The sequence below is a fragment of the Solanum dulcamara genome, chromosome 11, assembly GCF_947179165.1.
Source record: "Solanum dulcamara chromosome 11, daSolDulc1.2, whole genome shotgun sequence".
NCBI classification, from domain to species: Eukaryota; Viridiplantae; Streptophyta; class Magnoliopsida; order Solanales; family Solanaceae; genus Solanum; species Solanum dulcamara.
In genome coordinates this window covers 46,996,948-47,021,299 of record NC_077247.1, presented here as the reverse complement: position 1 = coordinate 47,021,299, position 24,352 = coordinate 46,996,948, and the positions used below count along the sequence as shown (strand labels likewise).

The 24,352-nt window shown below is 31.0% G+C and overlaps 3 protein-coding genes across 3 annotated transcripts; 2 read left to right on the top strand and 1 right to left on the bottom strand.

Moving 5' to 3' along the window:
- Positions 1-4,661: 4,661 nt before the first annotated feature.
- On the top strand, positions 4,662-8,242 carry LOC129872652 (uncharacterized). The gene is made up of 3 exons (XM_055947583.1): positions 4,662-5,033; positions 5,564-6,413; positions 8,035-8,242. The coding sequence occupies exons 1-3, from the start codon at positions 4,662-4,664 to the stop codon at positions 8,094-8,096; spliced, it is 1,284 nt and encodes a 427-aa protein (XP_055803558.1). The 3' UTR covers positions 8,097-8,242.
- A 1,813-nt stretch (positions 8,243-10,055) lies between these two features.
- LOC129873396 (pathogenesis-related genes transcriptional activator PTI5) lies at positions 10,056-10,907 on the top strand. The gene has a single exon (XM_055948483.1). The coding sequence runs from the start codon at positions 10,197-10,199 to the stop codon at positions 10,740-10,742; it is 546 nt and encodes a 181-aa protein (XP_055804458.1). The 5' UTR covers positions 10,056-10,196; the 3' UTR covers positions 10,743-10,907.
- A 10,255-nt stretch (positions 10,908-21,162) lies between these two features.
- Positions 21,163-22,003, bottom strand: LOC129874809 (pathogenesis-related genes transcriptional activator PTI5). The gene has a single exon (XM_055950174.1). It carries the CDS (start codon positions 21,962-21,964, stop codon positions 21,185-21,187), a length of 780 nt encoding a protein of 259 aa, XP_055806149.1. The 5' UTR covers positions 21,965-22,003; the 3' UTR covers positions 21,163-21,184.
- Between the last annotated feature and the right edge of the window lie 2,349 nt (positions 22,004-24,352).

Genomic DNA, 24,352 nt, shown 5'->3' with positions numbered 1-24,352 from the left:
GCTATTAATTATAGGCGCTTAATAAATGACTCTGCAAGGCCATTTTGAGTATGAACATGAGCAACAGGATGTTCAATTTTTATCCCAATCGATAAGCAATAATCATCAAAAGTTTGGGATGTAAATTCTCCAGCATTATCAAGGCGAATAGCCTTTATTGGATAATCTGAGAATTGCGCCCTTAATCTTATTATTTGTGCTAACAATTTCGCAAACGTCAGGTTGCAGGATGATAAAAGGCACACATGAGACTATCTAGATGATGCATCTATTACGACCATAGAATATCTAAACAATCCACTAGGTGGATGAATAGGTCCACATATATCTCCATGTATACGCTCTAAAAAGCTAAGAGATTCGATGCCAACCTTCAGGTTCGATGGTCTGGCAATTAATTTATTTTGATAACAAGCAGCACATAAAAATTCATCATTCATAAGAATATTCTAGTTTTTTAACGGATGTCCAGTTGAATTTTTAAGGATTCGTCTCATCATTATTGATCCAAAATAACCTATTCGATCATGCCATAGCACAAATATAATTAGATTAGCAAACTTCTGATTTACAATCATATGTGCTTCAATTGCACTAATTTTTGCATAATATAGGCCAGACGACAAAGTTGATAATTTTTCCAAAATATATTTCTGGCCTGAGACACTCTTTGTTATACCAAGATATTCAGTATTCATTTCATTTCATGTCTCAACATGATATCCATTTCTGCGGATATCTTTAAAACTTAACAAATTTCTTGGGGATTTGGAAGAGAATAGTTCATCTTCTATAACAATTTTTGTCCCCTTAGGTAGAATTATAGTAGCTCTTCCGGAGACTTCAATCATTTTGGAATTGCCAGATATCGTAGTAACATTAACTTTAGTTCTACGCAAGTTGGAAAAATATTTCTCATCTTTAAAAATAGCATGAGTTGTTCCACTATCAATTACACAAATATCTTCTTGATTGATCATTGATCCAAATAAAATTTGAGGCATTTCCATATTTTCTTCACAAAGAAAGAAAGTAAATATTATAATTAATACATAATTTATTATACAAAATTTTATTTTATTACATGGATCTAGAAAAATACAAATATAATATTTAATATATACAACAAAAAAGAGAATTATTTAAATATTATCGGGCTTATCAACATTCATGTTTACTTCTCGAAAATTAAAGAAATCAGCTACATCCAGATGCATGGGCTCAATATTGTCCTCAGAGATAAAATTTGTCTCTGGATTATTGTTTGCCCTCTTTAACGATGCTTGATATAGCTGAACTAAGCGTTTTGACGACCGGCAAGTCCGCGACCAGTGCCCACACCTCCACATCTATGATATACACTTTCTGAATTTTTCTTCGGTAAAGTCGCTTTTGGCCTCTTACCCTACCTTTTATTTTGCTGATCCTTTTTCGGTGTCAATCGATTATCATGATTATAATTTCTTTTTCCCCCATGACCACTACCACGACTGGGGCTATGACCTTTTTCTCGTTGGTTATAATTTGTCTGATTCACTTCAGGAAGCGGCAATGAACCAACAGGCCGACTATCATGATTTTTCATTAATAATTCATTATGACGTTCAGCAATAAATAGGTGAGATAATAATTCAGAATATTTTGTAAAACCTTTTTCGTGATATTGCTACTGCAGGAGCATATTCGCGGGTGGAAATGTGGAGTATGTTTTCTCAAGTTTATCTTGTTCCGTGATTTCATCTCCGCATAAAGTTAACTGAGCTATAATTCTAAATAAAGCAAAATTATATTCAGTTATATTTTTAAAGTAGATCAGTCTCAGATTTAACCAGTCATAACGTACTTGTGGAAGCATGACCAACTTCAGGTGGTCATACCTTTCTTTTAAATTTTTCCACAATTTTAAGGGATTTTTTAATGTAAGATATTGTAATTTAAGACCCTCGTCAAGATGGTGGCGGAGGGAAATCATAGCTTTTGCACGGTCTTGACTAGATGCCGTGTTATCATCTTTGATGGTGTCTGCCAGACCCATCGATTCAAGATGAATTTCGGCATCTAATGCCATGAGGAGTAATCTTTTCCAGAGATATCCAAAACAACAAATTCAAGTTTTGAAATATTTGCTATTTTATGAAAAGAAAATTAAATAAATTTTTTACCGCTTTTGTTACCTTCAAAAACAAATAGCCGGAGCCTCGTGCTGATAACGTGTTATAAAACTGAGCTTAACTTAATAATTTAAGAGGAAGGAAATAAGAGCAAGTTAGAAAAGAATTGAGAAGAGAATTATCTTATGTATTTCTGTCTCTGCCCTCTTTCATTGCCAATTCATGGCAATATATATAGAAGACAATTAGTGATAGAAGAAAATTAGTGGGCTGCCCACTTTCAGTAGGCCCCACTTTAATAAATTATGTAGTGGACATTCCACTTAACAACATGTACATTTTTATCTTAAGAAAGTGAAAAAAATATTTTTTTGATTTTTAATTTTTAAAAACATTCATGTATGAGGTATACATTTTTTGAGAGAAATTAAAAAAAAAGTGTCCTAGAGTGTAAATATAAGAGAAATAAAAAAAGTGTGAATGGAAAAAAGAGAACAAAAATTAAAATTACATTGTAATTTAAAACTATTTTTTTGCTATATTATAATTTAGTTTTTATATCTATGAAAAAAAATTGGGCTTGTATAATAAATTTTACAATAAAAATAGTGAGAAAAATAAATTTTACCATCAAAATAATAAATTCAAATTAGCCATTAAATAAAAAAAGTCTAAATAAATAAATTATGTGTGAGAATGATCAAATATACCCCTATATGTATTATATTTTTAATAAAAAACTTTAAAAAATAAATTTAAAATTAAATTTTTCACCTCCGTTAGAAGAAAAAGGTATATGTGAGTCATTTGTATAACAGTTAGGGTATATGAGCCACTTTCTAAAAAAATTTAATTTTTAAAAATTAAAAATCAAAAAAAATATTTTTTTCACTTTCTTAAGATGAAAATGTATATGTGAGCTATTTTGTAATAGTGGGGGTATATGTGAGCAACATTTATAACAATTGGGGTATATGTGAGTCATTTGTGTAACAGTTGGGTATATATAAGCCACTTTCATAACGAGGAGTATATCAGCTTTAAATGACAAAGTTGAGAGGTATATCAGACCCTTTATTCTAGTTATAATATGGACCATAAATGTGAATAATAGCACTATAATTTACCTAATTACAATTTACAGTAACATTTTTAGCTATAAGAGGGAGACAAGCGAGATCGAGATCGAGAGAGGTGAGCGAGGGTTTGAAGAGAGAGGACAGATGTTAAATACATTTTATATCTCAGATACACAGATGTACAAAATAACTTTGAAAATTTTTACATCGATAAACATATGTATCAATCATCAACCAAACACAAATATACATATACACGTAATAGCTTTGAAATTGAAACATATATAGATACACAAATATACATATGTAGAAAGTAATTGAAAATTTAATTATCTACGACTTTTTATTATAACTACATCAATTGTATTTTTTAGAATATAGTAAAATTTTAAAAATATATGCATAATAAATGATAAAAGATTAACAACAAACTATTAAGAAAATTTCAATTAATATTTATAATAGACATATAATTATTTATATTTATATATAACATTGAATAATATTCTAGTGATTGTTACACTTTAGAAGACATTCAAAATTAAGACAATATCTTTTTAAATTTAATTATTTAATAATCTAATTAGTTTGAGCTTGAAATGTCTAAGAAAACACCTTAAAGAATTAAAAACAGTCTTATAAAGCCAATGTTAAAATATGATTGATTTCAAATTAAAGTGAATTACACAAATAGGAACTAGAAAGTAACTGAAAATTTAATTATCTACGACTTTTTATTATAACTACATCAATTGTATTTTTAGAATATAGTAAAATTTTAAGATATAATAAACATATAATTATTTCAATTAATATTTATAATAAACATATAATTATTTATATTTATATATAACATTGAATAAATTTGAGGTCTTATTTTTCGGGGGCCTAAAGCAATTAAGCTACTGAATGGTTGAGCCGCCCTGATTATATAATATTAATAGAACTCAAACTTTTCGCAGGCAGTTTTAGAGACCCATTGTCCTATCAATGCCTTTTAATAATATGAAAGTTGCGATACACAATTCGTAATTTCATATTTAATTTCAGCATTATTAAGTTGTCCCAAAACTATGAAAAAGAAAGGGTTTATAGGTAAATTACTATGATAAATTTTAATAAGTATATAATCTGATAAAAATAATTTTCCAACTAACCAAAGTATCACATTAAATTTTACAAATATTATAGTAACAAGATTTACAAGTCAGTACATATTTATTCAAATAATAAAAATATCCTTTTAATCGACTTTGATATACTATTTTTAATATATTTTTTGTTGTTAGATTATATTAGTTTTTCTTGCCTTACTAGAAATACTACTATTAGAACCCTATTTGTACTCTTTCGCCTCCGTTTTTTGCTCTTCCTATAAAGGAATCAAACTTCTTCATATTTCATCCATATTACAATTAACTTATTATGCACAAAATATCATGTACCCTAAATTAATGCAACCGTAACAATAATGTGGTTTTTTTCAGAGCTTTTGTACAACAATATTCTACTACTCTGTTGCCTTGTTGGTGGATCATCAACAATGCCAAATAACAACAATGGCAACAACAGCAACAATAATAATAATAATGCAGAAGACGAATTGCACGAAGTATGTAGCAATCGTCCTGCATGTGCTTCGTGCAAGCATCAGAGAAAGAAGTGTATTGAAGGGAACTGCGTTATGTGGCGCCACTTTCCAGCAAGCAAGATGGATGAATTCCTTGGGGTTCACAAGGTTTTTGGTATCTCTAATGTTACAAAAAAGATCAAGAGCTTAGATGATGTTGCTCAACAGGATGAATCTATCAAGTCCTTCTTGTGGGAAGCAAAGTTGTGGCAGGTACTAGAGCCAGACTCATAATTTGAATTTAACGAGTTTAAGGTTCTCAATTTGCATATATATATATATATATATATATATATATATATATTTTATTGTTCATCGCAAAGATGATTAGTTCAATTAGAGGATGTATTCAAAATTTAAACTTGATATATGATAGAGTTCAATTTTAAAGGTTTTATTGTACATTGAACCTTTAACTTTTGTGGCTTTTATGCGGAACCTGAAAGATGGTCAGTCGAACACCTTTAGTCAAAAAATTATACTAGGTATACCTACCTATATATAGGTGAAATTTTACTCTTTATATTTATATTATAGATATATATAAATTAAGTAAATCTTGAACAACCTTAACAAAATTGAATATAAGTTGGCTCTAAAATTAAGTGCGATAAGTTGAATACCCTTTGTCATAAAATTATACATTATATATATAAATATGTACATAGGTCAAATTTTACTTTTGTTAGATATTTATATATTAGTAAATCTTGAACGATCTTAACAAAATTTCTTGATGACAGGAAGATCCAATTCACGGACCTTTAGGGGAATACAAGAAGTTGGAACAACAGCTTAAGGAGGAACAAAGGAACAAACAATTACAAATTGTTGAATTGCCGGATGTACCTCATCTTCCACCAACAACAACATCAGAGAGTACAACTAGGTACTTGGCCCCTTTGGCAGTAGATGATAATAATATGGTGGCACCAAGAGAAAATATTGCAAATAATACTAATCATAATCAACAAGATTATAATATGTTGAGCTCAAATGTACCAAATTATACTAACCTATTACCATGGCATGGACATGAAGGAGAAACTCAAGGAATTACTAGTAATGGTCATGAGTTGATTAATATTGGTGGTGGCAACAATGTGTTTGGATATGATGATTTTCCAAGTCATTATAATAGACCAATTGAACAAATGAGAAATGGTTTTATACCAAGACTCCAAGGAATTGTTCATCATCCAGCTACATATAATAATGGTGCTCATCATGTTCAATTACATCAACAAAGATTTCCATACAACAATGTTGATTTGGGCCAAGGAAGAAGAAGAAAGGAACAAAGTGATCAATTTGTGAGTCCAATTTGTTGTGGTAGACATGTACGAGGAAGGGGAATTGGGCCAATTATTACTACTTCAAGTTCTTCGGCTGGCCCAATTATTAGACATGGTCCAATAATATCAAGTTGTAGATCTGGTTCTTTTGTTGACTCGAGTATTGCTAATGGTACAAGGACAATGGTGAATCCTAGTGTTAATGGAAGACATGTTGAAGATGGAAGAAATCAAAGAGCAGAAGATGTTGCAACAGTTCTACAAGACTTCACTAACTATAACCCCAACGATTTACCAGGTAAATGTTTTATAAGTTTATTGTATATACACAGTTAGTGTAACATCTCGTATTCTCAAGATGTCAGATCCTATATTTCAAGTAACTTACCTCTAGATATTTAGATGACTTGATAGTGCATTAAGATTTTCTTGGATCGTTTAGTAGAGTGTATAAGAATAATGCTAAATAGAGTGTATTAGTAATATTTGCATTAATTATTTCTTATGCATTGTTTAGTTCGGTATATTAAAAATAGAAAAATACCCTCCACAGATGTGGTGGAAAACATGTAAAAAAAAAGTTTTGAGGAGCAATTGAGTCTTTAACCATGCTAAAGCATGCATTAAATCTCATTGCATTAGTAATATCTAGAAATTCAGGGTATTGGTAATATCTACCTTAATACACAATAAAGTGTATAACTAATGCAAGCATTAGTAATATATAGCATGAAAAAAATGTACCTAACAAGGTACTACTAATACACCAAATTAATGCATGCATTATAAAGCCAGGGATGGCTCAAGTCAAGTCACTCGTTTTAGGCCCCCGAAAAATAAGGCTTCAAAATTTCTTAATGTTAATATATATATATTTATTGTTAGTATTAATTGAAATTTTCTAAATAGTTTGTTGTCAAGTCTTTTACCAATCATTATGCATATAGTTTTAAAAATTTATTATTTTCTTAAAATACAACTGATTTAATTATAATTAAAAGTTGTTTGCAATTAAATTTAGAGTTACTTTCTATTTCTTAATTTTTCTAATTTACTTCAATTTGAAACACATTAAACAATTTTGATGATTTTGACCTACTTTTGTAATTGAAAGTAATACCAAATATTATAACAAGATACTCTAATTGGCATAATTAGATGAATCATAATTCTATTTTTAAATACTTCTATTATTTCTAGAATATTTTAATAATTTATATAACAATTGATTCAATTGAAAACGTTTTTAAAATTATAATTAATAAGAACTTATTTAAGATATAAATCTTTGTGGTGTTATGTAATGTAAATTTATTTATATATATATTTATTCATGTCTTAAGGATTATTACAAGAAATCTTATACTGATAATTGAAAAAAAACAATCAAATTATAATTATCTATTATATATTTTAAAAATTTATGAGAATAAAATATATATAAAAAGTTATTAAACTAACATAAGATCTATTTTTTTTAAAACACTGATTTTAAGTCAGGGGCGGAGCCACCTATAGCTCAGGATGGCAAGTTCATGCGGCAAGTTCTTGTGTCTACTTTTTCAAAATTTAAACCCCTAAATCAAAATTTTGGCTCTGCCACTGCTTTAAGCCTCCCATTCTATTGAACCATTCCTGTATAAAGCTTTATCGACCTTATTTTCAAGATTATATATTCCATTTTTTTATCAAAATATATTCCTAAATATCTTTTAAGGGATTTGATACTGAAATATTTTTATATACACCGATTGTGTTAAGTTAAACTATAAGAAATTTTGCTAATGAACACGGATAACAGAAGTGCTAATTTCATGATATAATGAAGTATTATTAGATGTGAAATTTCAAGATTATGATACCTTCAATATTTAACTTTTAACCATGCATATCTAATAATCATCATGTTTTATTTGAAGGTGAACATACGCAACCAGACTTGGAGAGTACTAGAGATGATTCAATCTCCAAAAGAGTATAGCACATTAGATATGTATTATGCTTTTGATTAACTTCTTAAATTTGTTATATCACTAAATTAGGAATCATAATTATCTCTTTTAATTCTTAAAATCTGCTATATACATCTAACAAAACTTTTATTTTTGTAATATTGAAAAAATATCAGTCTTAAGAACTGTCTTACCACGTAATTTATTTATTTTTAATTCAATTTCGCAACCACATAGACTAAATTACACTCACTATTTTGACATGATCTATGTATACCGAATTAAATAATATTTATAAACATACATGTCTCTTTTTAAAAAAAACAGATTTACACCTAATTTGGCACAACAAATGTGGACACAGTTTATGTGATTTGTCGTGTCTTTGGGGTTCATATTTTCCACCATGTTTATGTTAGGAGGGTATGTCTAATATTATACTTGTTGCAGTCTTGCAAATAATCCACAGCTGAAAAAGATAATTATACATATTATTATAAATTCGCAGCCAAAGACTACTGCTTTTATAAAATTCTTATCATATATGTTAGGAGTATCAAAATCTAATACCTGTCGTCATTCCAAAAGAATTATAATTAGTCATTTATATCTCAATATCATTGTTCAAAACCACGTGAAATAAGATTGTGAAGGAAATAAAAGTATTCAAAGGAATATATAATATATGGCGAAGAGATATGAGACTTTACTTAACAACTCAAAAACTCTTCCATCTCTATTTATAATACTAACAAAATCAAATTAAATTAGGACTAGAAAACCTCCTTGTATGAAATAAAACAAATAACTATCGTTCTTCATCCTTCCTCTCCGTTTCAATTTGTTTATCTTACTTTTTCTTTTTAGTCTATTTAAAAAGAAAATGTCTCTTTTTGCTCTTTTTAATTTTAATTTTTTACGTAGCACGTAGCATGTTTAAGAACGCAAAATTAAAAATATTTTAATACATTCTACATATCACTAGTTTAAGACTATAAAATTAAAAAAAATCTTAAATCAAAATCAAACAAACAAATTAAAATATACGTCGCTAGTAGTAATAATTATCGTCATCATTATATATTAGGGAAATGAGTAGACGTTTGATCCTATTCATACGACAAGAAGTCAAGCAAATAGAAGTCTAAATTAGTACCTTTTCTTTTTTAATTTGTTGCTGATTCACGATTCATGAACCTTGTTTGTTAAAGACTAGTCTATTTATTAAAGTCAATTGTAAAACAAAATGTCTTGGAAATATTAAATCCTTTATTATTGGGCCCACTAAATAGACCAAGGAAACCCTTGCGAACCCAGTGAAGTCACATCGTTCTTTAGTCTCTAGAACTGTCAAATGTGAGTTTCTTCTATTGGGTCAAATAATGAATATGTGCCATTGAATTGCAAATTTCCCCCTTTGCTATCAAGAGTGGAAAATCTAATCAAACAATATAACATTTGCATATCATTAAATTCAAATCACTAGTCTAATTTATATGATCCGAGTATAATTCTTCAAAGAGCATTATCTCATCTTATTTGTTCTTATTTCATTGTAAATGACTACAACTAAGCATATTTCCTTTCTTGTTGAAAATTAGCATGCACATAAAATTACGAATTTAATTCAATCGAATAACTATGATTCAAATCTTGAATACAATACATGTATAAATCGAGTTCAAAACCTTTTATCATTTAATGTGAACTAAACCGACGTTTTTACCAATGATATCCACCTTTAAAAGATGTCTTCAACGAGGCAATTGATTTCCTTATTCTAAAGATGGTCAGATTACGTCCAATTTTCTTTCTTAATAAAAGGCATCAATTCTCTGGTTTGACATTTCCTCTTAAACCAAGTATACATCATGGTACATGTCAACAATTAACTATACTTGAAATATCAACGAAAACAAGGGGTAATTAATTAACTAAACCATGTCCACATCCCAACAAGGCACCAACTATTTTTCTCTTGTTTCCTCATACCTTCCTCTTTCTCCACGAGATACATAAAATTCATAAAACCCCACGATTACTTTTCTAGTATTCTTCATGTTAAATACTACCTCATTACACTAATCCTTTTTCCAACAAACCAAAAATCTCCTCTAATTACTATAGCTATGGTTCCAACTCCCCAAAGTGATTTACCTCTCAACGAGAACGACTCACAAGAGATGGTATTATATGAAGTCCTTAATGAAGCTAATGCTCTTAACATCCCATATTTACCCCAAAGAAACCAATTACTTCCAAGAAATAATATCCTTCGTCCGTCACAATCCATAGGCAAGAAATACAGAGGCGTACGACGTCGTCCGTGGGGTAAATACGCTGCGGAAATTCGTGATTCGGCTAGACACGGTGCGAGAGTATGGTTAGGGACGTTCGAAACAGCCGAAGAAGCTGCGTTAGCTTATGATAGAGCGGCTTTTAGAATGCGAGGTGCTAAAGCGCTCCTCAATTTCCCATCTGAAATAGTCACAGCCTCTGTTTCAGTAGAAAAATTAAGTTTGAGCTCAAATAGTTACGCTACTACTAATAGTTCAAATTCAAGTATAAATGAAGTTTCAAGTGGAACGAATGATGCATTTGAATCAAGAATTTCCAAGGAGTTTTCTCAAGATGTTAAGACAGAGCTGTGCATGGAGAATTTCTTGGCGCTCTAAGCTGATAGTATGTTGACACACATCGACCATAATTTAGACGTGTTAAAATGTCTAACTATCTATTCTTCTTCTAGTTTTATTTTATCTTTTAGAAAAAATGGGGACGAAATTAGTGGAAAAAATCTTTACGAAATGACATACTAAGATTCCCCTGTTTTAATTTTATTATGTGCTTGAAAAATTCTCTTCTTGAATTGTTTGCAGCGATATTTCACGCTATAATCATGTGTAAAAAGATTGCTTAGGATAATTAGTAATAAATTGTAATATACACATTCTGTTTTCTAATTTTTTTCCCTAAAGAACTCAAATCAAACACAATATTATTATATCCAAAAAAAATATTCCAGTTTGATTGATATATTATTCATGATTAATAAAAGAAAAAACAATACAAAATTCACAAGTTGAATTATGACTTGTTTGTCAAAATTGGCCTGCCCATTTTGATAAAAAAAGCAAACGTTGAGCAGAATATAATCAATTCATTTATTAATTAATTGACTTATCTTAATCGCCCAAACACGTCACACTCCCGATCGAGTCCCATTTATGATGATAACAATTAACAACACCGGACTTGTATTAGCGATTCTAATTTTGAAGTATATGAGTTTTGTATAATGATTAACTTAAAATAATAAATGTGTTCATAGTTAATAATTTATAACTGTTTTGTAAACTTTTTAATGTTAATATATGAATAAAAGTCGAGAAATTAATTTTTTGTCGAGAGCACCAGCCTAGTGGTCAGCAGTGAAACGACACACGGGGATAGTGTTAAATTAAAGAAAGGATTGAGATTCAATATCTGCTTATTGACTTTGTAATTATCCAAAGTTGACTCTTGACTCCCCTACGTAACCGCCATATAAAAATATATATATATTATCTTTTTTGAGATAAAAAAACTGTTTAAAGAACAGACTTATTATAACTTATAATCTGGTAATATCGATTTCTGACTTCCCTTCATCTCCACTTTTTTCTAGACCACTACATAATAAAAGAAAATCTAACAAATATATATATTTTGTAATTAACAAAGGATATTATTTACAGAAAAAATGATTAATCTTTCCAAAAAAGATAACTTGATGACTTTTCGTTTCATATAATATAAACTACTCGGGAACAATTAATAGAAATCCAAACATAAAAATATTTGCCCCACGTTTACCAAAAAGAGAAGAAAGAAAATTCATACAATGTATAAAGGCATCAGGACCAAAGGACGTCTAATTTCTAAATTCTAATTATAAAAAATTTCAAAGGTCTTCCCATCTAGAAAAGCATTATACGTAATCAATGAAGTCTGCAATATTTGTGTTAGATACCTACCAAACATCTACAGAAGGATCCATATTGTATATTTCTTGTCAATTCATAATAACAAGATGGATAGTCAAGCCTCTTGAATATATGCCTCCGATGGTTAAGGCGGATGCACCATTGTCGCTGCGAATTTAATTGAATTCATTAAAACAATTTGATGTGAAATATTAATTTATGTAAAAAAATTATTTAAATAATAATTAATAGTAGACGTGAACCTATCTATTACTTTAAAATATAATAGCTACAATATTAAGAATCTCAAAAAATTAAAATCATAAAATTTAAATTCTGAATTTGCCTCCATAAAAAAAAATATGTTCTCTCATTAAAAATTATGACTTTCTTTTTTGGTGATCTAGAGTTAGATCTTAAAGTCAAGTCATCTTCTGTTTCTTTTTTAAAATTAAAATCATAGTGATAGGGGACGGATAAAGGTGCAAGGCATAGATATCTCTAGGGCTGTACAGGGCAAACCGATAAACCGCACCAAACCGACAAACCGAACCAAATCGGAAAAAAAAACCGACTAGTGGTTTGGTTTGACTTGGTTTGGTGTATGAAAAAAAAAACCGACCATTATAGGGTTGATTTGGTTTTAACTAAAAAAAGTCAAACCGAACCCAAACCGACCCGATTATAGATATACTACTTTTAAATTATGTTATACATAAAAATATTTATTAAAATGTAATTTATAAATGTTTTTTAATTTTTTTTTATAATTTTTGTTTTCTTTCTTACATTTATATTTGGACTTGAGAAGCCCATCTAAATAATATACAAAAAAAAACCATCTTATAAAGTTAAAACTTCAAACAGTGTTCTGCGTCCATCTTATATGTTGATATTTTGTACTAGAACTCTTTTTAAGAAGCACTGCTCTATGCTTTTTATTAGATACTATGAAAAATTCGAAAAACCCAAAAAAACCCGAGAAACCCGAAAAAACCCAAAAAACCCGAGAAAAATTGATATTAAAAAACCCGACTTTTATTGGTTTGGTTTGGTTTATAGATTTAATAACCCGACACAAATGGTTTGGTTTGATTTGTAAAAAATTCGAACCAACCCGGTCTATGTACACCCCTAGATATCTCTAATCTTTTGTAAGTATTTCTACTTATATGTCACATGGTAGGGGTCTAGCAAACCCTCCACATCTCTAGGCTCACAGCCTATTGGTAATGGCTTTTGAAAAAAAAATTACCATATATTATTACTCCTCTGTCCTATTTGTAATTGTCGCTTTATTTCTTTTTATGTTCATTAAAAGAATATAAGATATAATCTATTATGCTATTTATTGAAAGTGATCATGTGCTGAGCACGTGCTAGCCTAATGATATAATTAGTTAGAAGTTAGTTATAGTAGGTCCCACACTAGTTAGTTGTTAGAGAAGTTTGTTGAGTTTGTTATACTTGTATAAAACAGTGTACAACTTCTTTTTCTTCTTCAGTGAATGAGAATGAAAGCAAAAATCTTTAACTCTTCTCTCAATTCTGTTTAGCTTAGATTAGTTTCTTCAATCTAACATGGTATCAGAGCAGGTTCTAAAGCTCTAGAAATCGATGATCATTAAAGCTCAAAATTGAAGGATCTCGAAGAATAATTGAAGAACAATGTTTGATAATCAGGATCTAGTTGCTGATTCTCCACAATCGCAATCATCGAGTGGAGCAATAGTTATAAAACATGGCCATCCTTTGTATGTGCATCCATCAGACACATTGAGATGTGTTTTAGCACCGGTGAAACTCATAGGATTAGAGAATTATGGAGTATAGAGTCGAGCTATGAAAATCTCTTTTTTAGCTAAGAAAAAGATGGGCTTTGTGATTGGAACATGTACAAATGAGTCATTTGATGAATCTCTTCATGAACAATGGGAAACAGTCGATTGTTCTATCTTGGATCATGAACGCAGTATCAGAGAATTTGCTTAGTGGCATCGTTTATGCATCATGTGCATACTTGATTTGGGAGGATCTGAAGGAGAGTTTTGATAAAGTGAACCGAGTGCAAATTTTCCAAGTACATACAACAATTGCTAATCTCAAACAAGGAACTAATCTAGTATCAGTGTATTTCTCTAAGTTGAAAGAATTGTGGAGTGGATATGATTTGATAGCTCCTTCCCCAAATTGTGGTTGTCCAAAGTCTAAGGACTATATTGAGTACCTGCAGCAACAAGGTTAATGCAGTTTTTGAGTGGCTTGAATGAATCGTATGATTAGGATAAGAGATAAATTTTGATAAAGTCTACTACACCTACTGTGAACAAGGCTTTTGCCTTGAAAGTGCAAGATGAAAGTCAAAGAGCAAATGCTGAGAAATCCAATTCAATAACAATGCAAGTTCAGAGGAATGATGGCTACAAAGGAGGAGGATCCATGTATTGCGAGCATTGTCACATGAGAAATCATACAAAGAAAGACTGTTACAAACTTGTTAGATATCCTTCAGAAAGGGATAAAAATAATAACAGAAAAATGAAAAAGAAATTATGAAGGTTATAAGAAAGACAATAACTATCATGAAGGATGGAGAAATGATAGATACAAAGAAAGATACAAGAGGGACAATAATGAGGGATGGAGAAAGGAGACACATACTGCAATTGCTAACAATGTAGACTTTGCTCAAGGGAAATTGTCACGACCCAAATACGGGTGTGATGGCACTCATCTCAACCCACCGAGATGAGTCAGCCTAATAACCAACGAAAAGTAAATGCGGAATTAATTGAGATAAAATAAGGTTTAACTTAGTCAAAAATAAATGAATAATCTCAAAATCTCCCAAAACTAGTTGTCACGTGTACAAGCCACTAATACATTACCGAAGTACGAAAGAGAATACAGTCACAATGTCTTTGTCTCTAGAATAGGACTAAAACATAATAAAAGAGTAAGAGGTGTCCGCTAGATGGATGTAACAGCTACCTCAATACTCGGAATTGATAACCTCGACTGTAGTGGAAAAACAGTAGAAGATCAAGTAGGTCCGGGCTCACAACCTACACAAGTGTGGAAGCAAGGGGTGAGTACCAAACAACACGGTACTCAGCAAGTGGATAGCTAAAACTAAGCAAAGCTTAATAGATACAAGTACTCCTGTCCTCCCAACCGAACCTCCTTAACTACAACCTGCATAAAACCAGCCCAACTCTACACTTGTACAATAATAACAGTAATACAGTCCACAAATACTCATCAATAGTCTCATCAATGAATCATATCAAGTCAAGTTCAGCATATACCGAGCAATAAAGGGGTAAACACGAATTCACAAATATCAACAAAATGCGATGCAATGCAATGTGATGATGCATGCCTGTCCTATCGGTACACATCCACTAAATTACAGTCCGGAACCCATGGGGAACATTTCTGTCCATGTAACCTGCCACGGAGCGTGTGGCCCGTCCCCTCAATATATATATCCTGCCACGGAGCGTGTGGCCCGACCCCTTTGTTTCATAATACCTGCCACAGAGCGTGTGGCCCGACCTCTTTTGTTTCGTATCATTTTCAGTCTCACATAATATGTCAGAACCAATGCAATCAATTTATGTTCATATAATTCACGATAATAACATGACAACAATATTAATTTTTCCTATCTCACATCAACATAGTCATTTCACATGTCCAAAATCACAATATATCAATTCCACTAATACATGTCATTAGATCACCATTTTATACCCCTCATCTCCAGTTTTAAGATCAATCATACAGTCAATAACCCAGTCCAATTCTCATTACTTCCTAATACACATAACACGGAAATACAAGCATCTACAAGCTTAAACTGAGGTTTAGAAATTCACTTGCCTTAATTAATCAAGCAATTACTCCGGTACTTGAGCCTTTCCTTTTCGTTGGGCCTCCAAATAAGTATAATCTAATCAAATAAATAACCACAATAAGATTTTGAAACTAACAACACCCATATTATTATATCTCTAGCCTAGACCCAAAACTTACCCAAATCTATAATCAAGTTCCTAATGTTGATGTCAAATAACATGTCAAGCCTCATATTTCCAAATTTTAAGCCTAGGGTTAGGTTCTAATGTCCCCAATATCATAAAATTCATAAAATATAATATACCTAATATTTAATTGTCTATATCAATATATCAAAATTCGGGAACTAACTCATTCTATGTCATTAAAGTCAAATCTGAATTTTTTTTTGATTATGTTCACTCATGATAAAATAAACTCACATGTCAAATTTCAGCTAAAACAGATCGTTATTCGACCCCCAAATTAAGATTTTATGTGAAGAACCCTAGGGTCATATTTTCTTATTTCAACATTATTTCTCCACCGATATACCCTAAAAATATGTTCATAATCACATGAAAATTTAATGGAAAGGATGAGAATAATTACCTTGACGCTTTGGAATGAAAATCTATATTTTTCTCTTTTCCTTTATTTTTCTTTTCCCATTTCTTTTCTTTCTTCCTCCGTATTTTTTTTTCTCCGGTTTTTTTTCCGTCTCCGTCGCTCATCTGATGGCTTAACCCTACTAATATATTTTATTAAATATAAGAAAAGTGGTATAGGGTATTAAATAAATTAACACTTTAGCCCATCAGTTAAATTAATTCTCTAAAATTATCTCTCAACTAATCAACCAAAGTTATCGAATAGTCTAAATAATCCATTAAAATTTTATGGGAAGGGTCTCATATGAAAGGAGGAGGACTCATTCTCAAAATGACCTAACGGGACATTACAGAAATATGCAGGTGAAAATGATAATAGAGGTGAGTATGCTGATGAGAGCAGGAAAAGAGATGGTAATTGCAAAAGTGGTCATTATGCTTCAAAAGATCAGTAGAAGCAACACAACAATATGTATGGCAAGAACCCTGAAGAATATCAAACTCACATGACAGATATTGTAACTTGTCTGATGTCTCTATTAAAAAATGTGTGTGGATAGTTGATTCTGTTGCTTCTCACCATGCTACTGCAAATGAGAAGTTATTAAAGAATATATATAGTATGAAACCTAGTAGGGATTAAGAATGCACTTACCAAATAGAAGCACAGTTTCAATTATATATACAGGATGCATAAAGTTGTTTGGAAAGGAGAAGATCTCAAATGTGTTATTTGTGCCTTATTTTAAATGAAATATGTTGTTGGAGTCAAACTTGACGAAGAAATTATAATGCTCAATCAACATTTTCCCTGATCACTGTATCATTCAGGATCTATACAGTGGCAGGGTGAACGGAATGGGTAGATTACAAGGAGGATTATACCTCTTTCAAGGATCAAATGAAGATCATGCTAAGCAAAGAAGAAGTCAAGCATATGTTTACCTAGCAAATATTGATAAGAGGTACAGTTTATGACATAAAAGATTATGTCATCCCTCCATATCCACTATGAAGACTATAGTAGAATTCAAGAATAAGACTGATCATAATGTGCATAACAATTGTAAGATTTTCCCCTTAGCAAAGCAGGCTAGAATGCAATTTCCTTTACGCATTTCTAGAGCTGGTAAATCTTTTGAATTGGTTCACTTAGATCTGTGGGGTCCTTACAAAACTCCTACATTTGATAAGAAGAACTACTTTCTCACTATTGTTGATGATCACACTAGGTATACCTGAATTTATCTGTTACAATTAAAGACTAAAGTAATTATTGTTTTGAAACAGTTTTTTGACTTTGTGAGTACAAAATTTAACTGCAGAATCAAGACCCTTAGATCAGATAATGGTACTGAATTTTTTAGTTTCCAGTGTTGTGATTTTTACAAAGTGAGGTATAGTTCATCAAAGTATGTGTCCTTATACACCACAGCAGAATGGGGTGGTTGAAAGAAAACATAGGTAAATTTTAGAAATGATCAGGGCAATCAAGTTTCAAGCTGATTTTCCAATTAAGTATTGGGATTTTTGTGTCAAGGGTGCAGTTTATTTGATGAACAGACTACCTATCAATGCTTTGAATAATCACACTCCTTATGAATTGTTATTTCACAAGAAGACTAATCTTGATCATCTGAGAGTACTTGGATGTTTGTGTTTTGTCACTACCTTACCTAGATCTGACAAGTTTGCTTTTAGAGCCAAGGCAATTGTATTCTTGAGATTCTCAGAAATCCAAAAAGGCTATGTCATGCTTGATCTATCCACCCACAAGTTTTTTGTCAGTAGAGATGTGGTATTCAGAGAAATTGAGTTTTCTTTTAGCAACATTTCAGACTCAAATGTTGATACATTTCTCTAACTGTATCCAGTTCCTACTTATTATGATTCCACAGCTCCTGTTTCTCTTCACCAGTCTTCTATAGTAGCAGCAAGAGGGCCACTCTCACCTGACAATAATAATAAAGTTATTTTTATTACAGATACATTAGCTCCACATGCAGTGCAAAAAGTGGTTGAGACACTTGAAACTATTTTTAAACTACTTGATGTTGGTTTAGAACATAGTTTAGCTGAACAAGTTTCATTGCAAGATGATGTTGCTCTTCTTGTGGTCACTGGTGACATACCAACTAGGATCACTAAGCAGTCTAAATGGTTAAATGATTATGTCACCAATGCTAGTTATGATAAAACTAGCACATATCCTATAAACAATTATGTTTCATATGAAGCAACATCAAACAAGTATAAAGGCTATTTGACCAAGTTTTCAAGTCTGACTGAGCCTAGAAACTTTAAGGAAGCTTCAGAGGATACAAAGTGGATAGAAGCCATGAAAAAAGAAATTAAAGCTCTAGAAGACAATCATACATGGAAGATTGTTGATATTCCAAATGGGAAGAATGCAGTAGGTTCCAAATTGGTGTATAAAATTAAGTATAAGACAGATGGTAATGTTGAAAGATTCAAGGCAAGATTAGTGGTAAAAGGATATAGTCAAAAAGAAGGCCTAGACTATCATGAGACATTCTCTCCAGTAGCAAAGATGATTACTGTAAAATCAGTAATTTCACTAGCAGCATCAAAAAGATGAAAACTTCATCAAAAGAATGTATACAATACATTCTTGCAAGGAAATATTTATGAAGAAGTATATATGAAATTACTAGAAGGGTTCAAGAGACAAGGGGAGCCTAAGGTATGCAAGTTATTGAAGTCCTTGTATTGTCTGAAACAGGCATCAAGATAGTGGGATATAAAGTTGACCGATGCATTAATAGCTACAGGGTTCACACAAAGTCCACATGATTATTCATTGTTTACAATGAGATCAGGTGATAACATTGTTATAATCCTAATGTATGTAGATGATTTACTCATCATTGGGGATAGCAGTGTTCTTATAGAAGAGGCTAAGAGAATTTTACATCATAGTTTTAGAGTCAAGGACTTAGGGGAACTAAAATATTTCCTTGGTATAGAGATTTTGAGGTCACAGCATGGTATTGTCCTTAATCTAAGGAAATACAAAACGGAACATATTTCAGAGATGGGCCTAACAGGCATAAAGCCATCTGCCACACCATTAGAAGTATAAACTAGTTAACAACTGTGGAATATGATAGAGTTACTGGTGTCAAGGGTGATAAAGACCCAAAGGATGCTTCAAGGTATCAAAGGTTGAGAGAGAAACTCCTATATGTCACTATCACTAAATCAGATATTAGCTTTGCAGTTCAAACACTGAGCCAGTTTATGCAAGAACCCAAGGCTTCACATTGGGATGCAACCATTAGAATAGTCAAGTATTTGAAGAATGCACCAGGACAGGGTCTTATCTTTAGACCACAGCCTACACAGGAGCTAAGGGTCTTATATTTAGACCACAACCTACACAGGAGCTAACATGCTGGTGTGACTCAGATTGGGCAGCATGCCCAAACACAAAAAGGTCCATTATAGGTTATGCAGTGAAGTTTGGTGAATAATTAATTTCATGAAAGTCCAAGAAATAACAAACAATATCCAAACGCTCAGCCAAAGCTGAGTATAGGAGCATAACAGCTGTTATGGAAGAAGTTACTTGGTTACTAGGCTTATTTAAGGAGCTAGGAGTGGAGATACATCAACTAGTGACAGTTTGGAGTGATAGTAAAGCAGCAATTCAGCTAGCAGCAAATTCAGTGTACCATGAGAGAACTAAACACATTGAAATTGATTGTCACTTTGTAAAAGACAAGATAAAAGATAGAACAATCAAAACTGAGTTTGTAAGAACAAATGATCAGCAAGCAAACTTGATGACAAGGGGACTGAGCAGGCAACAACATCTGTATTTGATGACCAAGTTGGAAGTGGTGGACATTCTGCACCCTCCAACTTGAAGGGGAGTATTGGAAGTGAACATGTGTTGAGCACGTGCTAGCCTAATGATATAATTAGTTAGAAGTTAGTTATAGTAGGTCCCATACTAATTAGTTGTTAGAGAAGTTTGTTAAGTTTGTTATACTTGTATAAAACACTGTACAACTTCTTTTTCTTCTTCAGTGAATGAGAATGAAAGAAAAAATCTCCAACTCTTCTCTCAATTCTGTTTAGCTAAGATTAATTTCTTCAATCTAACACTATTCTTATTTGATTGAAAAAAATAATTATCAATTTCAATTTTATATTTCTAAAATAATAATTACTTTGGATTAATACTTTTGAACTGAAGTGACTATTAATTAATTTGAGACAAAGAACGTATTAGAATCCAAAATTGGCCCCTTAAAAATTTTCCCCGTAGCAGTTATGTACATTATATACTTTTTAGTTATACAATTCACATTTTGTTACCTTAATGGTATAAAAACTGTATGAATAATTGAATCACACTATTATATACCTTAAAATATATGAATTATATACTTCAAAAGTATACCACGTACATAAATACTGTACACTCCTATGTCCCAAAATACTTACCGCCAAATGTGTTCAACAAAAGACAATAATATAAAAAAAATTGCCACTCAATATTGATGAAAGATAAAAGAGGTGGTGACTAAAATCAAGTGGCACATAATTTTATACAAAATCATGATTCATCCAATAATTAATTCTTATACATATGTAATACCCAAGAATTTTAATTTTCATTATCTTGTATCTTCCCTAATTATATTGTATGTAAAACTTACAATATTTGTTCTATCACAAAGAGGATAATAAACTATCCAAATAATCACTTCCAAGATCCTCAAACTCTAGGATATCCAAGTCATTCAAAAGATCCTCCTCCATGCTTCTCATAATTTTCTTCTCCACAGGCAATTGATTAATTTCATCTAAATTTTCATACATGTTCCAATCCCTTGATACCCTTTTCCTTGAATTATGTTGACTTGATGATGAAAATGTCCGTTCTTTTTCATGAGGAAAATTAGATATTCCCATGGTTTGAGCAACAATTTCAAGTGGGAAATTTAAGTAGGCCTTGGGACCTCTAATTCTCAAAGCTGCCTTGTCATAAGCCATAGCAGCTTCTTCAGCAGTAGTAAATGTCCCTAGCCAAACTCTAGCTCCTTTTCTTGATGAATCCCTTATCTCTGCCGCGTATTTTCCCCATGGCCTCCTCCTTACCCCTCTATAGTGTCGCGTATTATTATTAATTACCATCTTCTTTTTCTCCTTCTTCTTCTCAATGTTGACAACGTCTTCATCATCTTTGCTTGTTGATTCGTTGTTTGAATTTTTGTTGTCATCATGAGGAGGAATAATAATTCCATCAAGAATATCTTCCCAAGTTTCAGCTCCCATTGATATCCATGGAAGTTGTTCCCAATATTTTTCATTTGTCACCCTTTGAGAATTTTGATCATTCTTGGATATGAAGTTTGCCCAAACATTCTCTAGAATCTCTTCACATGCTACTTGATCTTCTTGTTGGCTATTCTTTTCCACATGAGTAGTCATCTTTAAAGAATGTTTCATATGAATAATTAATATTTGTAGAAATTAAATTACTTGAGGACTATATATAATATAAGAGCTAGTCTTATCTTATTATAAATCTTGGATATGAAAGCTTCTTGTTTGGTGATGACTACTAACAGCTCAGCAAATGTTTTTTTTTTTTCAATTGATGAATTGGAAGACAGTAGGATACTTATATTACAAATAATGACTAAGCTAAATTCAAGGATGTTACGAGAATTTAGACATGAAGAAAGGTGTTCACTTTACTGTTTTTAATATTTTCTTGTTTGAATGCTTTGGTTATGACTAATCATTTTGTGTGTTGTTTGTTGGAAAAGTTATTATTTATATTTATTTATTGTGAAATTCCTTATTTACTAGTAAATGATTAATGAGATAACAAGCAGGTTAAGAGTATGAAAAAACTTGTTCAAGTTTCATTGTTTTGCTTTCTCGTCACTACAGTTCCTTCATCTCCTTGAATTGCGTCTTTTTTGAGTTTTTATTTTTATTTTATTTTTTAATCGCAGTAAGTCCACATCTAATTTAATTTTATTAAACTTCTTAGTAAAGGAAGGAATGTTCACATTGAATCACTATATTGGTTTTAAAAGCCCCCCAAAAAAAGTTTTTATAAAAGAGGTAAAAACTTTTTGTGTTTACATCAAATTAATAGATGTGTGATATGTGTTTGCACAATATTAAGATTAAATCACATAACTATGTTAATATATTTTGGTGTAAATATTCCGTGTGTAGATTAAATTTTCTCTTCCTCATTTAATCTGGAAGAACTAGAGATACCTTTGACATTTGTTTGAGTTGCTGGCTTATCAAGATATTACTTGTGTATGCAGAAAAAAGCCATTTCTTGCGAAATACTCTTGAAAAACAAATTTTTTGGTGGTTTAGTGGGAAACGAATTTTGTAATTTTATTCCTATTGCCTTTTTTCCCATGGCTTTAAAGGTTTAAAGGCACTGTTCCTTTTCAAACCTTTCCTGCTTAATGTAGTAGAATTCTATTTGTATTTCTTTAATTAATTAATAATAGTTAAAAATACATTTGAGCTACCATTTTTTTGCATATTTCAAACCTTATTTATCAGCTATTCTCTTTTCCTACCTGAACTATCACCAACCATCAAAGTATTAAAACATACTTGGAAGTTAATTAGACCAATTATCACTTGTTCTATTTTCCTACCAGATCAACTATTACCATCTACTCATAACTCAATTAATTAGCTGTATTTTAATACATAGATAGCGTAGAAAAATAGAACATCCCGTAAGAAAAAGAATACAACTGATAGATGGGGGGATTTAATTGATCCTATTCTTGATGTTGGTTCAAGTGAAAGATTATGAAACCCGGGATTTCAGAAACAAGCCACACGCTTCTCCTCGTAACCAAAAAGTTTAGCAATTATGGAAGAGATCAGAAAGTACTAAATTCTAACACTTTATGGCAAAGCAAAATATTGAAAAGATGCTATTGCGGCTGTTAACATTCGATGTATTTGATTAAATAAAATATACTACTAGCTCTAATTCTTCCGGAATGCTAACTAAACTAATCGTGTTAGTTCTCATTCACTAGGCTCAAGCCGAGGAGAGATAAAGAAAATTAAGTAATTTATTAGGTTTCTTTTGACTATTACTAAGTCACTTTATAACTTTAATTTCTTTCGTTAATTCGTCCAAAACTCTTGCAAAATTTGTGTTGAAATAATATGCAAAACAAATTATGCAATAAATGATATCATGTTGGTGAAACATACAAATACTTGATGCAAGGTTCAGGGCTCGAACCTGCTTGGTTGGCTTTAAATCCTAATTTTTATTTTGAGGATGATGGCGAATTTATACTATCTAAAATGTAACTAATGTATTAAACTTGATTTTTAATATTTGAGAGTTTGAGACACCTTTTAACAAAGACTTTCTTCTAGTGTAATGGAAAAGACTCTATTTTATAGTATTGAGGAGGTTACAAGATCTATTATCTTAGTTTTCTGAAATGTTTTTGTCAACTTGTTGCTCACTTTAGTCCATATTGAATGAATTATTGGAGTATAATGAAGTTAGTTAATGTTAGTATAGTCAAATCTTTCTATAGTAATAATATTGGCCTGAAAGTTTCATGAATGTTATAGTGGGATGTTATTATATATGTTAACTGACAATTAACGTTTACTTTCCATTTAATTGTTATAAACAAAAGTTTGCAAATAATTTTTTTTTTGTAATTTTTATGTTATAAACGAAAACAAAATACTTATTAAATTTAAAATCTCAATTGATTTTCATATCCCATTAATTAAAATTTCCTTATAAAATATTATTCCATATGTCCTAATTTATGTTACACCTTTTGAATTTCGAGATTCAAACAAATCTAT